General features: G+C 45.5%; 1 protein-coding gene across 4 annotated transcripts in view; it reads left to right on the top strand.

The window, feature by feature from the left end:
* The window catches only part of AMOTL1 (angiomotin like 1), a 66,825-nt gene that overhangs the window by 39,305 nt on the left and 13,650 nt on the right, over window positions 1-13,870 (top strand). For all 4 annotated transcript variants that reach the window (XM_425649.8, XM_004938848.5, XM_004938847.4 and 1 more), the window contains 3 exons: window positions 2,872-3,016; window positions 4,084-4,173; window positions 10,637-10,782. In XM_425649.8, the coding sequence (XP_425649.4) occupies window positions 2,872-3,016; window positions 4,084-4,173; window positions 10,637-10,782 (381 nt within the window). The remainder of the gene's footprint in view (window positions 1-2,871; window positions 3,017-4,083; window positions 4,174-10,636; window positions 10,783-13,870) is intronic.

Raw genomic sequence — 13,870 nt, 5'->3', positions numbered from 1 at the left:
CTGGTGCTTTCCCATGCTGTTTCTGGAGGTTGTTTGAGTAGGTCAGTTGTAGATGCTGCCTCAGCAGAAGAAAGGAAAGGAAGTCCCAGAGTTGCTGAGAAACGCCAGCATAACTTATAACTGCTCTGCTGTCCTGTAATTTTGTTCACTGCTAACGGAGGTTCCTAATTTTCCTGCAGCAAGTCTTTGCCTCGGGGGATGGAGGAGGCTTGCATGGTGACATCCTTTGGGAAGGATGGGTGTCTCAGCAGAGAGTGAGCAAGGCAGAGCCCCTGCATTATCCAGCAGCGTGAGGCAGGGCTGTTGGGCTGGGGAAATCCCCGGTGTGTTGGAAAATCTGCTCTGCTGTGGTAGGAGCTCTCTGGGGAAGGCATCTTCTGCTTCAGATAACAGCTGAGTGTGAGGAGGGAGGCACAGAAGGTGCTGGGGCACCCAACTGAGCACAGTGTCCTCCTGGGATCATGTTGTTATGAGTGCAGGGCCATGCCTTGAAAATTAATTTTGCTGAGCCAAACCTTCCTTCCAAGGGAGAGTTAGAGAAGCTCGTGTTCTGTAAATGGTCACAGAGAATGGTGCAAGGTAGCTTGAGTATAGGTATCCTCTAACTACTTACGGGAGTAAAGCTAGCAGAGGTCACACTGATCCAAAGGAAAAGCCATAACAGGGTCAAGTAGCTGCAACTGTGCTGTTATTTGAGTAACTAGTTGATATGCTCTGATTCTGCAACATTCACACAAAATAGATCTTCTCATGAAAGTTCATGCTTGTTTAAGCTTGTGTTGTTATGTGTGTGAGGAAAAATACACATAATGACACAAGAAAGGTACTGGAGGGGGGCTCTTTATCCAGAAGTGTGGTGATAAGGTGAGGGCTAATGGCTTTAAGCTAAAATGAAGGAGATGTCTATGAGACTTTTGGAAGAAATGCTTTATTTAGAGGGTGGCGGGGCACTGGAACAGGTTGCCCAGAGAAGCTGTGGATACCCCATCCTTCAAAAGGGACAGGATGGATGGGGCTTTGGGCAACCTGGCTGAGCAGGAGGTGTCCCTATCCATGGCAGGGGGGGGTGGAACTTGGTGGTCCTTAAGGTCCCTTCCAACCCAAATCAGTTTATGATTGCTTGAAAAGGAGAACTCCTTGTCTGTTTTTGAACCACAGTCAGATTCAGGCTGAGTTTCAAATGCAGATTTTCTAGTGCACGGTATTTTTAATACTGATTTCTTGTTGATGGGAAATAAGTTCACTGCCAATCGTTCTGAGAGCAGGAAAGGATAAGAGGAATCTTTGCATGTGCTTTACAGGTAGGTTTTGTGCAGCATTCCTGAGTGTGCTGTCCCCATGGTGCAAGCACACTTGTCTGGTCTCATCCCAGCAGAGTGGAAATAGAAGGGACCTGCTTTTCTAGGTTTGATCATCTGAAATATAACAGGACTTCCTGGTGGTCCTGCTTTGAAAAACAAAAATGGAAAGTCAGAATAATGGTTTGTAGATCACTTAAGACAGAGTGTCACAGTATGGGATAAAACCACTTCAGCCTCCTCATGGAGCCGCAGAGAACTGTTAGCTGAAATTAATGTGCCTATGGTTCCAATACTGTCACAGATTTAAGAAAGCAGCTTGCGTGTGTGTGAAATAGCTGCAGGCTGGTAAATCACCACCTGTGTGGGATAGGTGATGTGGTGTGAGCAAGGTCAGGGGCTAATCCAAAGGTGCTGGGGTCACAGGGTGAGGTCAGTGCTGGTGTCTTTGGCTTTGTATCTTCTCATTTGTTTCAGTTTTTATGCCTAAGCGAGCTGACAGCAGGAAGCAAAGGAGGGAACTGGGCATCCCCAACCTCCCTCAGGTGCAAGCTCTACAGGCTTTGCTCTGTGTATGGAACAGAGGTGCCTAGAGGCTGTGTCTGGCCCTGGCATTGCAGGAAGTGTGGGTTCAGGCTGCTGCAGCCTGCCTTTAGGTTCCTGAGGGGTGACTGCATTCCTGGTGCTGGAGCTTGTATTCTGCTAGTGCTGCAGCCTGCAAATTAAAGCTAAAGCTTAATGAGCCCTGGAGAGGGACCTCCCTCCACATTAAGTAGAGGTGGGCTTGCACTCTGGCTTCACAAATCACCAATCCGTCCCACCCATGGCTGAAGAGACTAAAAAAGCACCAGATTTAGAAAGGTATGTGGGAGGCTATATATATCTCTTGGTTTTCCAGCCCATGCACATTATCAGGTTTTTCTCCACAAACACAAGAGCGAGGCATGCAGGAACAAATTCCCACCTTGGTGTTAATCATTCCTTCAGCAGTGAGTTCAGCCAAGCTGTAATACCTTACATTAATTTAGCTGATTAAAAGAGCTGAATCTGTTTGACCAGAACAACAAAAGCCTGCCTGGAGCTGTCCTCCTGTCAGTCTTTTGGTTTTAGGTTTTAAGATGCAAATTTTCCAGAAGTCAAGGAGATTGTGTTTAAAAGGTTGAAAATCCAAAACAATTGTTTTGGTCTGTTGTAGAGAGTTTCTTCTTTTGCGGAGCAGTCTTCGGCCAAGGAGGTAAAGGATTGGACTACAGTAGTTCAAAGCTGAAATAAGGTCAGAGTCAAGCCTATAACATTTCTGGTAGTGTGTAGGATTTCTCATTTTAGAGTCAGTGGTTGATGTGACATTTGGCGCAGGTATCACCCCAGCACCTGTGCCCCATCAGAATGCTCTGGGAGAGTGCCAGGTTGGATGAGGCCCTGAGCAACCTGGTTTATGGGTGGCAACCCTGCTCATGGTTGGAACTGGATGATCTTTAAGGTCCTTTCCCACCCAAGCCATTCTATGATTCTGTGAGTGGTAGAATGGGGTGCTTTCCTGCTGGGCTTTCATGGGAGCTCTCTCTCCTTTCAGTTTGAAATAGAGATTCAGAGGATTTCAGAAGCTTATGAGGGCCTGGTCAAGACCACCACTAAGAGGGAGTCTCTGGACAAAGCGATGAGAAACAAACTGGAAGGAGAAATTAGGAGACTTCATGATTTCAACAGGGATCTCCGTGGTATGTTACATTTGAGTATTTGCTTTTTTCCACAGCTGACATGGTGCTTCACTTTCCACAAGCTCCAAAGTAGCGGGCTTTGGAGGAGTATTTTCACGTTTTAGATAACCTTGAGAAATCAGGCCCTGCTTATTGGCATAAGACAGAACTGCTGTCACTCCGCTGGTTGTAGACAAACCTTCCGGCAAAATATGAAAGACAGCTTTGAATGATGCCTTTGCATTTAGTACTTGCAATTGTCAATTTGACTGTGAGTCCCAAAGTCTCATCCAACCTTAGAGAGCTGAACAGCGAGTTCCAGTGTAGACCAATCCTGTGTAACTCATACATCTCCAAGTTCAGCATCTTCACAAACAAGTAGTGAGTATCAAAGGGTATCTCTTTTTAGTACTGAAAACAAATGAAATTGAGAGCATATCCTTTTGAGAATGAAAATGGAGGAGTAACTGTTACCTGTCCAGGTGCCTGGTGGGTTACACGGATACCTCTTCATGCAGTGAGGTGCTTTGTTTAAGTAGATGCCTGTGAGGAGTCTGACTGCTCTGTTTTGTGGAGATGGGTGCCAAAAGGCAGCTAGCAGTGGGGCAGGAAAGTCGCATCCTTCTTCTAGCTGCCCTTCCAATGGAAAATCATCCCTGCCGAATCGCTGTCATGGGAAAGGTGCAGGATATTAAGGATTGGTGTCACCAAGGTGACTGCCTTCCCCCAGAGCATCTAGCAGCACCGCATTCCACCACAGAAAGGTACCCATCTCCTTGCAAAGCTGGGTAAAGTCAGATGGCAAGTGTATTGCACATTTTGGATAGCATGAGAAATGAACTGCTTGGGCATATTAGCTGCAGATGGCGGAGGTTCCCCCCCACCCCCAGCTTCTGTAAGTCTGAACAACACAGCTTCATGGAAGAGGTCAAAGGTCTCATCTTTTATGTATGTGTCAGCCTCCATTTAAACACTCTCCTTCAGAGAGTCTATTTATACTGTGCTGCTGGCACACATCTTATTTTCTTGGTTGGCCTACAATTTTATATACATATATTTATACTTAAATTATTTCCTGTTTTTTGCAGAACGACTGGAGACAGCCAACAGGCAGCTCGCCAGCAGAGACTTTGATGGGCATGAGGATAAGTCAACAGAGGACCTTTATGTCACTCAGAGTGAGTACTGTGTTAATCTGTTTTCAAGGTGCATATGTGTACACACCCATGTACATGTACTGAAGTGAAGGTGAATGCTTTGCTATTAATTGTTGTTGTCCTTATGGCCTGGTTCTACTCAACTAATTCATCACATACTCTTATTTAAGCTGCAGACTGGATTGATTAGAGTGCTTTTTGTATCTGAGCTCCATAATCAGGCAGTGGGAGTTAATGGTATCACAACTTAGCTTATTTTTGATAAATATTTATCTGAAATTGCTGAGTGTTGCTTGCAGGAATCATCTTTCAAAGTACATGATTTTTGGAGATGCCAAATTGTTCTATTGGCTGGGAAAATCCCAGAGCAACCTCTTGTGACTTGTCAGTGCCATGGGTTGCCTAGCAGGTGGAAGAGCAGAGCTGGGCCTTCATTTTCTCAAAGGACTGCTGAAACAGAGATTTCATGATTTCTTCTGCCCCTTCTCATCAAATTTTAGGCTTCCTTAATGACTGAGCACAGTGCTGCACCATGTCCCACCGTGTGCTGATGGCTCTATGTGAGCAAGCAATCCAAAACACGAGCAGTTGGATGCTGTCTGTCATACATCACTTCTTATGTATCCTGAGCACCTGTAGTATGCATTCAGAAGGGCTTGGCTTGGCCAAGCTGTGCAGTACCTTGTGAGCTTAAATCCTATTAAAGCAAAACCCTGCATACAGCTCATCCTTCTGTTTCATTTATTGCACCACGAGCTTTCTTGGAAGATGAGCTGCAACTTCAAACTGTTAGCTGAGAGCCAGCCATCTCCTCTGAGTTATTAACAGCACTCAGTGTGCCTTGCTGCCAGCCCAAGTGCAGGTGAGCCTCCTCCTAGCTCCCACCTGTGCCAGTGACACAGCAACACTGCTGTGCATATGTGCACCATCAGAAGAGAATCTAGTTACCTTTTCTATGACTGCGTTAGCTTTGCTGTATTAGCAGATGCTGCCAGAGCATGTGGATACTGCTGTGCATCTAAGTGGTTGGTCTATTAAGAAAATAGCACTGCTCTGTCAGTCTTGTCTTCATTGGAGTTCAAACAGGGTATGTTGCACAGAGCAAATTGCAGACTGAGGTCTGCTGTCTTCATGTGGAGATAGCCTGACAATATTTACGGGTGATGGTAACAGCAAAGGGATTTAAGTCCCCAGAATGCACTGAATTGAGTTGTTTTCCAGCACATACACATGATCTGTGCTTCTAATGTTAAATATCAATATTTAACAGTAGAGCAATAAAACTTTGTGCTGTGCACTCGGCGTATTGCTGCCATCAATCCACAGCTTATGAGCAAATATAGCTTTTTGGATCCTATCACGTAAGAGAGGCTGGATGCTTGGAGTTCTCCTGTCTAGGCCAGAGAGCTAAATGTTACCAATGTGATGCAGAGTGCTTCCAAGAATAGAAAAGTGGGTACATGTAAAGCAGGTTCCTCTTCAGTCATGTTCTCTGGGCTGCTATGGCACACGGTGATGAGCTCGATAGCAGGGTATCAGCCTCAAACATTCCTCTGAGGGCTCAGAGGGTTTATGGAAAACAACTTGAAAACATGACCCTTATCATACCCAAACCGAAAGCTGCATAGAAAGACTCCAACATGAGCACCTTCCTCAATGTTACCATTTTTAAGCCGGTCTCGTGCTTGTTTTGTTTTCTTTTAACCACAGAATTAATATTGTGGTAGAACTCTGCTAATGGGAAAAACATCCTGAAAGATGCCTTGCAGGCATCGTTCCTCAGTTCTTTGCAGCACCCTCTGTTAGCAGTGCAGCGGTGCGGCGCAGTCGCGCGCGCTCCGAGATGGGAACAGAAGGTGACAACAGCTCCTATTCTTTGTCATAAGCCAGGCTGCATGCCTCAAAGAATTAAGTGCTCAGCATTTGTGTGGAATGAAAAATGCTACTGTTGTATGGGGCACAGTAGAGAACTCATAACCTGTTAGCTCCGTGGTAATTATGTGATGTTCTTTCAGTTAAAAGGGTTCGTTTAAGGAAAGACGTGAAGCAGTGACTGATGAAGGTGTCTGAGCCCATGCAGGCATCAGAAGAGCTGTAGGCAGAAGGAGACAGATGCTGCAAAAAGGGAGGCTGAGGATGGTTTCAGAAGCACAGGACAAAGAGAAAGCTTAGGACGTGCGTATCACAGGAAGAATTTGTTTTGGTGGAGTCTGAGAATTTTGTGTATTTTTCAGGGATTTCTGGATGTGGAGCCCCTCTGTCAGAGCAGGGGTTCCTCCAAGGGACTGTTTTCTCAGGTGTCTGAGGCAGATTGGAGTCTGCATCCATCTGAGTTTACCCTGCGTGGCTCTGGGCCCATTAGTGGGGATGTGCAGACGGTTTTCATAGTGTCGTAGTAAAGCCTTGTGCTTCACGGCAGTGTGCTGTGGATATGCTGTGCAGTACTTGTGCACATATCTCCGGCCCCAAAATCCCAGACGAAGAAATATTCCCATCAAATGAACCTAGCCAAAGAAAACGCTCAGTAGATGTTTTTCTGAGTGGTGTTTTGGGCAGACTGAGAGCCCTTTGGTATTGAGATAGGAAATAATCAGTGCAAGTTCCGGGGGCAAAAGAGAGGGAGGCCCTTGCTCTGTTGTTTCACAGCCCTGAGGGGCACACTTGGGAGATGGGAAAGCTGCTGCCCTCGTGCCCCCAGAGCAAGGGCATGTGCATAGGGAGCAGGAGCCTGAAGAGAGTGTGTTGTATCAAAAACATGCATCTGTTCTGCATGACTTCCCCCGCCCTCCAAAAGGAAGTGGAATGGAAGACCAATGACAGTTTTCAACTTGTGAAGGTCAAATTCTCCCTGGCTTCTGCTTCGTGACATGGAATCAGAGAAACATAGAAGGCCTTAGGTTGGAAGGAACCTTAAAGCCCACCCAGCTCCAACCCCTGCCATGGGCTGGTTGCCTCCACCAGCTCAGGCTGCCCAGGGCCCATCCAACCTGGCCTTGAGCACCTCCAGGGATGGGGCACCACAGCTTCACTGCCACATGCTGTGGCAATGCCCAGGCTGTAAATCAAAGCACATTTAAGCTGCTCAGGTTACTCCTGTAGGGTAAGGAAAGCCACCATACGCTGATGGTGATGCAATGACTTTCTCTGATAATGGAGGACAGAGCTTAAACTTTTATGTCCCTTAGGTCGGTGACCACAAGTAACCACATACTGAATTGTTAAGTGCATTAAAATCATAATTATTAATTCCAGCCAAAAATCCCTGTTAATCACCATATGAGAAAACTAATCCAGGGACTTCAACTCCCCAGAGCATCAAGTCCTACAGCTTCTCAGCCTTTCCTCGATATTTACATGGCTGAAATTTGCAAGAGCTGCCAGGAACGTGCCATTTAAGAGCAAAACTGCAGGAGGAGTATTTTGTAGCAAGCTCCCCTGGCATTTGTCCAGGATGCAGGGGTCAATGCAGCCTTGAGAAGTGTGGGGGACCTGTGCTGTCTCATTTTCTGCAGCACAGGAGCCCAGGCTGTATGAACGCAGCTGCATTCGTGGTGTGCACACAACAGCCAGCGCTCAGCCTGCTCCACAGAGAGCTGCTCTTTGCAGAGCTGGTTGGAGTGAATGTACAGAGTGGCTTCATCCTCCCCATCCTGGATGCTGGATGAGCTGAAAAGAGACGGTGACCCATTTGTGCTACTGCTTTTCAGAAATGTTCTTCTGAGAGTGAGCCTTTGGTTATCCCTCCTGTTAAATACATTGCCTGATAAATCTTGGGGGGCCATTCTTATCTTCTTTTTATTTTTGTTTTGTGTGGGATTTTTTTTCAGTTTTCTCACTGGGACTTGACAGTGAGAACAGAAGGAAATGCTTCACTTCCCAGTTCTGCTTTGCAGCTTCATGCTTGGCTTGGCCCAGGCTATCACTACCAAGCTGCAGAGGGCAGAGGGACAGATGAACATTGTCTGTGCTGCTTCTCTGGACCTGGCAAACCTGGTCAAAGTCTGGACCTGGCAACATGGCCCTGGTTAATGTGTGAAGAATCTACTAAAGCTATGAAAAACCTTCTGTACAGCCGAACTTAGTGAGCGGGATCTATTTATTCATTCATTCTACATATTTTTGGGATGATAACCACGAATGTCATTGGAATGGGCAAGAAGGTCCTGTCCTCATTTCAGATTTTGCCTGTCCTTCTGCTGGTCACTGCAGGTGGAGTCACAGGGCCACCAGAGCTGGCCAAGACTTGATGGAAGTGGATGAGCAGAAGAGGCAGCTCTGGTGCCCCAGGCCATCCTGGTGAATCAGCCAGATCTAGGGGGACTGGCAACTGCTGCTGTCATATAGGCCCATACCAGTGGATGTCAGGCAGTGGGGCTCCTCCTCACACTTGCCACGTTGGGAGTTGGAAGACTGATAGGAGGCTTAATGAGTCTCATAGGTTTTGCTGAAGAAAGTCATGGCCACTGGAGCGCCTTTGGAATTAACAGCTGTGAGCAAAGAGTGATCGTCGAGAAATATAAACCTGTGTACGAGAGATTGTTGGAAACACCTCAAGGAATGTGGTATGAGAGGGATTCCTGTTTTCAGCAAATCTCTTGCAGGCAAATTCTGTTCTCACTGCTGTCATTTGATATAATTTCTTCCGCCAGCAGCGGTCATTCTACAGGAACGAGGAGTGTCCTTAAGGACTGTCAGTGTCACTGCTTTGCAGTATCACAGCAAGGAGAAAAACAGCTTGAGGAATACTGATATGGTTACTAAATTAGGCAGATAAGTTGATATCTAGACATAATATAGTGTTTAGGTATGGGTTGCTTTGAGGGCACTCATTCAACTGATGTAAGTAAATAAAAACATTTCTCTTGTTTTTTTCAAGACTGATGTGATCAGAAACTTTGATTTCTGATCAGGGCAGAGCCGTGTCAAAGGCCTTACTGAAGTCCAGACAGATGACATTAGTGGCTCTTCCCTTGTCCACTGACGCAGTTACGCCATCACAGAAGGCCACTATTAATGGGATGTGGCAGTGACCCATTAGAAAATAGAAATAGTTATTAGCTGGAGTCTGTTGCGCAAAAGTTGCATGCCAGAACATGCCAGTTGCATGGTCCTAGCATAAGATGCTTGAATGCCACAAGACTGAAATAGCATTTGTCTTCTGGCTTCCTCACCCTCTAATGAAATGAGCTGCTTGATCATTTTCCCAGATCTACACTTTCATACAATAGATAGTAATGTTTCTTCTGGTGAGTTGGACTAAAGTAAACGTGTTGAATGATGAGGCCTGTGTGTCACATTTAAAATTCCTGGCCAATGTGGAAAGCCAAAAGCCATGTCCTGCTCAGATGGCTCCCAGTTCTGGTCGGCAAAGTAGAGCGCCCAGCAGTCTCAGTGCTATGCTTGCAGGCTCTGCAGAGGCTGGTGTGGCTGTGTTGCTTCAGGGTCTGTTTTTGTTGGGTTTTGTATTCCTCCTTTTAGGACAAACAGAGAGGTGGCCAGATGGGTTTGGGATCACCTGAGCCATCTGTGCCTTCCTCCACATGGCTCAGCTCATATTCATCTCCCCTCACTGCAGACACCTATGAGGAGGGAGTAGATTAATGCTGTTCATATCCTGCTTATAATTAAGGAAGAATAAGGTCCTTAAAGGGGCGGTTCATTACTGAAACAAGCCATGTGAGGTGTCCTGTCCCTCCTCAGTGACTAGGTGGGGAGGTGGCTGGAGGGCCTTCGTGGCTTGAGTGTCTCTGCTGGGGTGGGACTGGATGTTAGCGGCAGATCTTCCACAGTTTGATGGTTTTGGAGCAACTTTTTGCTTCAGTTAAAAAACAATGCATTTTGTAATACTGTGTTTACAAAAGTCAGAAGTCAAAACAAAGTTTAATTGGTGCCAAATTAATTTTTGGAGAAAATATTCCTTCTTGGGGGCCTTCCAAATGCTCTATTTTTGCCACGATTCAGAACGAAGGCCAGATTTTGAAATCTCAGATTTCACTGAATGAAACTTCCATCCCCTTCTCCCTCTCCTCATTAACTGTTTGCAGTCCGACACTGGAGATCCAGCAGTCAGACTGTGACATTTGTGTTCCCTGAAATGATTACTCAGTGCTGTCAGAGCAGAGATAGGTCGCAGAATAGCTCAGGTTGGAGGGGACCTTACAGATCACCCAGTTCCAACCTCCTGCTGTGGGCTGGTTTCCCCCACCAGCTCAGGCTGCCCAGCGCCCCATCCAACCTGGCCTTAAGCACCTCCAGGGATGGGGCACCACAGCTCTCTGGGCAATCTGTGCCAGGGCCTCACTGCCCTCTAAGTAAAGAATTTCTTCATATAGATGGAGCTGAGTTTTTCAACACGTAGGTTGTCAGCAAAATTGATGTTGAGTTTTGTTGCTGAAGGAAGGTTGTGAGCAGAGCTGACTGAACTTAGCTTTATTTTTTAATGTCATTTTAAATCTTGTCCACACCGTTCTTGTCTTTCTTCCAGACAAGGAACACTTGAAGGAGAAGGAGAAGCTGGAGATGGAACTGGCAGCCATGCGCTCTGCCAATGAGGATCAGCGGAGGCACATTGAAATCCTCGACCAGGCCCTAAACAATGCTCAAGCCAAAGTCATCAAACTGGAAGAGGAGGTGAGGCATGGGCATCATTCCTCTGCTCTGATGCTAATGGTAGCTTGCAGATAAGACTTTCTCCATCCCAGTCCTGAATCTATTCTGGCCGTGGTGTGGCATGTCTTCCTGCTCCCATGCACTGTCCATCCAGCAGAGAAAATGCATAGCTGTACAACACTGAGCCAGGAAAGCAATTAAAGGAGACTACAACCATAGATGTGTTCAGGGCGGAGCTTTCAACATGTAACCAGGAGCATCACTGATCTGGGATAGTCGATAGCTGAGGTATTGGTAGGATTTAGTAGAAATATCAGACAAAAAGCTGACTCACTGATTCACAGCTGTGATATAAACATGTGATGCTGATACATCCCATATCTCCTCAGAGCATTCTAGGAGTGCACCACAGCACAGCAGTGTAGGGCTTGGCAACTTTGCATGTGAATTGTGGTCTTCAAAGAATGAGCTGATCTGGCTACAGGCAAAACCTCCAGGATTTAGAGCTACAGTATTTATCTGAGAGCTGAAAAAACCTGTTGTACCACAAGGCTCCTGAAGTGTCATCTATGCAAAACCCCCAAGGCATTCTTAAAAATGGTCATGTAAGACCAGTAGTGAAAATCAGTATTCAAACAGAAGGAGAAATCCCAAGAACAGAAGGCTCTTCAAACTGGCAAATACAGAACAACATCTAGTAGCTGGATCTGAAGCTAAGCAAGTTCAAAATGGAAATAATGCTCGGTTTTAGCCACAACTAAGAGTGATGTCAGTTCTCTGTTACTGGAGATCAATAAATCTCAATTTATTGTGTTCCTTATGCACCTTCAATGAGAAGTGTCAAATAGTAGTTAGTTGAAAGCCTGTGCACTCTGGCAGATAAGACAGGACTGTTGTAATAGGAGTTTCTGACACTGAAATATCAGGCCAACAAAGAGGGAAGATGTTTTATGGGGAATAAAGTAAAAACAGTCTTGACTGAGTGGGTGCCATCAGTGAGTGGAAGGATGCTGACCTAGCACAGACTGCTGGCGTGGTCTTGGGCAGGTCTGTTCCCTTTGGTGCCTCATTTCCCAGCTGCACTCTCCCAGAGGCTGGCCTGGGGAGCTTGCTGGATGTCTTGTGAGGAGTGGGCAAGGTCTGTTTTACCTGCAAGTAACCTGATACAGTTCAAGACAGACCCCCATTTAGGCTAATTAATGATTACTCACAACCTGGTGGTTTTCAAGGACTGAAGGTGAATGTTATACCGTTTCTGACCACTAGACCATTCCAACTTCTTGTTTGAAAACATTTTTAAAACTCCATTGCCTCTGGCAAATACACTCAGCAGCAGAAAGAGGATCCCATTAAGTTTAAGTGCTCCTTTGTTAAACTACTCATCTTCCCAGTGTATTTAGGGCAGTCCCTTTGGGATAGCTGCAGGAGCTAGCGTAGCTTTAATCTGTCCATTATTCACTTGATACTGTTTGCCTTAAAGGTAACCAGAGGTTTTCTATTTACATTTTCTTACAAAGTGGCTGAATAAAGAAATGTTTTAGGTAGTAACACCTGCTCCTGCAATCACAGCATCACACAGGGAATGGGAAGAAACATGTTTAGCTTCTGGCTGCTCCACAGACTGTCAGTGGGATACTGGCAGGTATTACCAACTTGCTGATCACACGCTGGTGAAGGCAGCAGAAGCATAAACACAGATTTCCAGGCAGGTGGTGTAAGAAGCTATCCTTAACCTGTAAATACATTTGCAGTCTTAGGGCTCTCTGTCTAAAAGCTTTGCAGTTGCCAGTTCCTAGCCTAGTCATCCAAGAAAAATATGCCTTTGCTAGATGGGAATTACAAGTTAAAATGAGAGAGGACAAACCTTCCCATCTAGAGATCTGGTAAGGACCTACATGTTAGGTGTTCCTCAAGAGGTGACCTTATGCTCAATGTGGGTTAGATATTGCAGAGGTGCTAACCTCCCCGGGTCATGTTAGGTGTTACAGAGGTGATAACCTCATGCCTGGGGCATGTTGGGTGTTACAAAGGTGGTAACCTGTGTGCCCAGGGCTTGTTAGATCCAAGGGCTGACAGTGAACGAATGTGATGCAACCACATTCTCCAGAGTTAGTCAGAGCCCTCAGCCTCAGCAAACCCATGTTAACCTCGTAGTGCTTAGGTGGTTTTCATTCTAGGAGGAGTTAAATGAGCTTTCTTGCACCTGCTGTGGTTTCATTGCAGTGGGGTGTCAAGCAGCTTGGGCACTGCATGGTTAAACTGTGACTTTCAGCATGTACCCAAACTCCTCATCCCACTTTCCCTTGCTTTTGGCCTGTTCCATCACTAAAAGAGGCCACCTTTTTAACGATCTCCGCTTCTTGGAGCTTTGACACATATGCAAACCAGATAGTGTTCAAGTTTTGAGTCTTCATCTCAAACCAGGTATTCTTATTATAATTTGAGATATACTGAAAGAAACAAAAAATCACGTAAAAATGATGATGATTATTGAGTTCTACCTCATGCGCTGCTTTGTAAATCCACATAGATTTCTTGTAGCACCAAAATGTAATTGAGTTTAAAAGCTTTTCAAATCAAGGCTTGAAAAATAAGCAGCAGCTACTAAGTTGAATTAACATAACATCCTATGTAAATCTACATTATCCTGAGTGCTTGCTAGTAGGAGGATTTAATTCAGAAGTATGTAGGTGGTATTATCACCACATGTCATTTAGACACTGCTGCTGGAATTGTGTCAGAGAAACGACTGAATAATTGGAGAGGGGTCAGGAAAGAGCCGTAGAATTTATTTGAAGCCCAGAAGATGTTCTTTGCCGTGAACAATTAAAGTTAAGAGATGGCTGAGCTTGAGTCTGTACACATGAAGATTAAGAAGAGATTGCTGTCAGCCAGATTAAACATCGCTTTTTAATATAAGATGAAATAATAGGATGCAGTGTTTGGGAGCTAAAGCGGAGCAAATCAGGCCAGAAGGAAAGAGTTGGAGTCATTAACATGGAAACAACCTACGTAGCGAGTCAGTAAATCCTCCATCTCTTACAGTCTTTAACTCAAATCCGTAGATTTTTCCCAATTGCTATTCTGTAACTCAAACCAGAGTTTAGTT

The sequence above is a fragment of the Gallus gallus genome, chromosome 1, assembly GCF_016699485.2.
Source record: "Gallus gallus isolate bGalGal1 chromosome 1, bGalGal1.mat.broiler.GRCg7b, whole genome shotgun sequence".
NCBI lineage: Eukaryota > Metazoa > Chordata > Aves > Galliformes > Phasianidae > Gallus > Gallus gallus.
The sequence above is the reverse complement of the archived record's forward strand: the minus strand, read 5'-3'. Positions and strand labels throughout refer to the sequence as shown.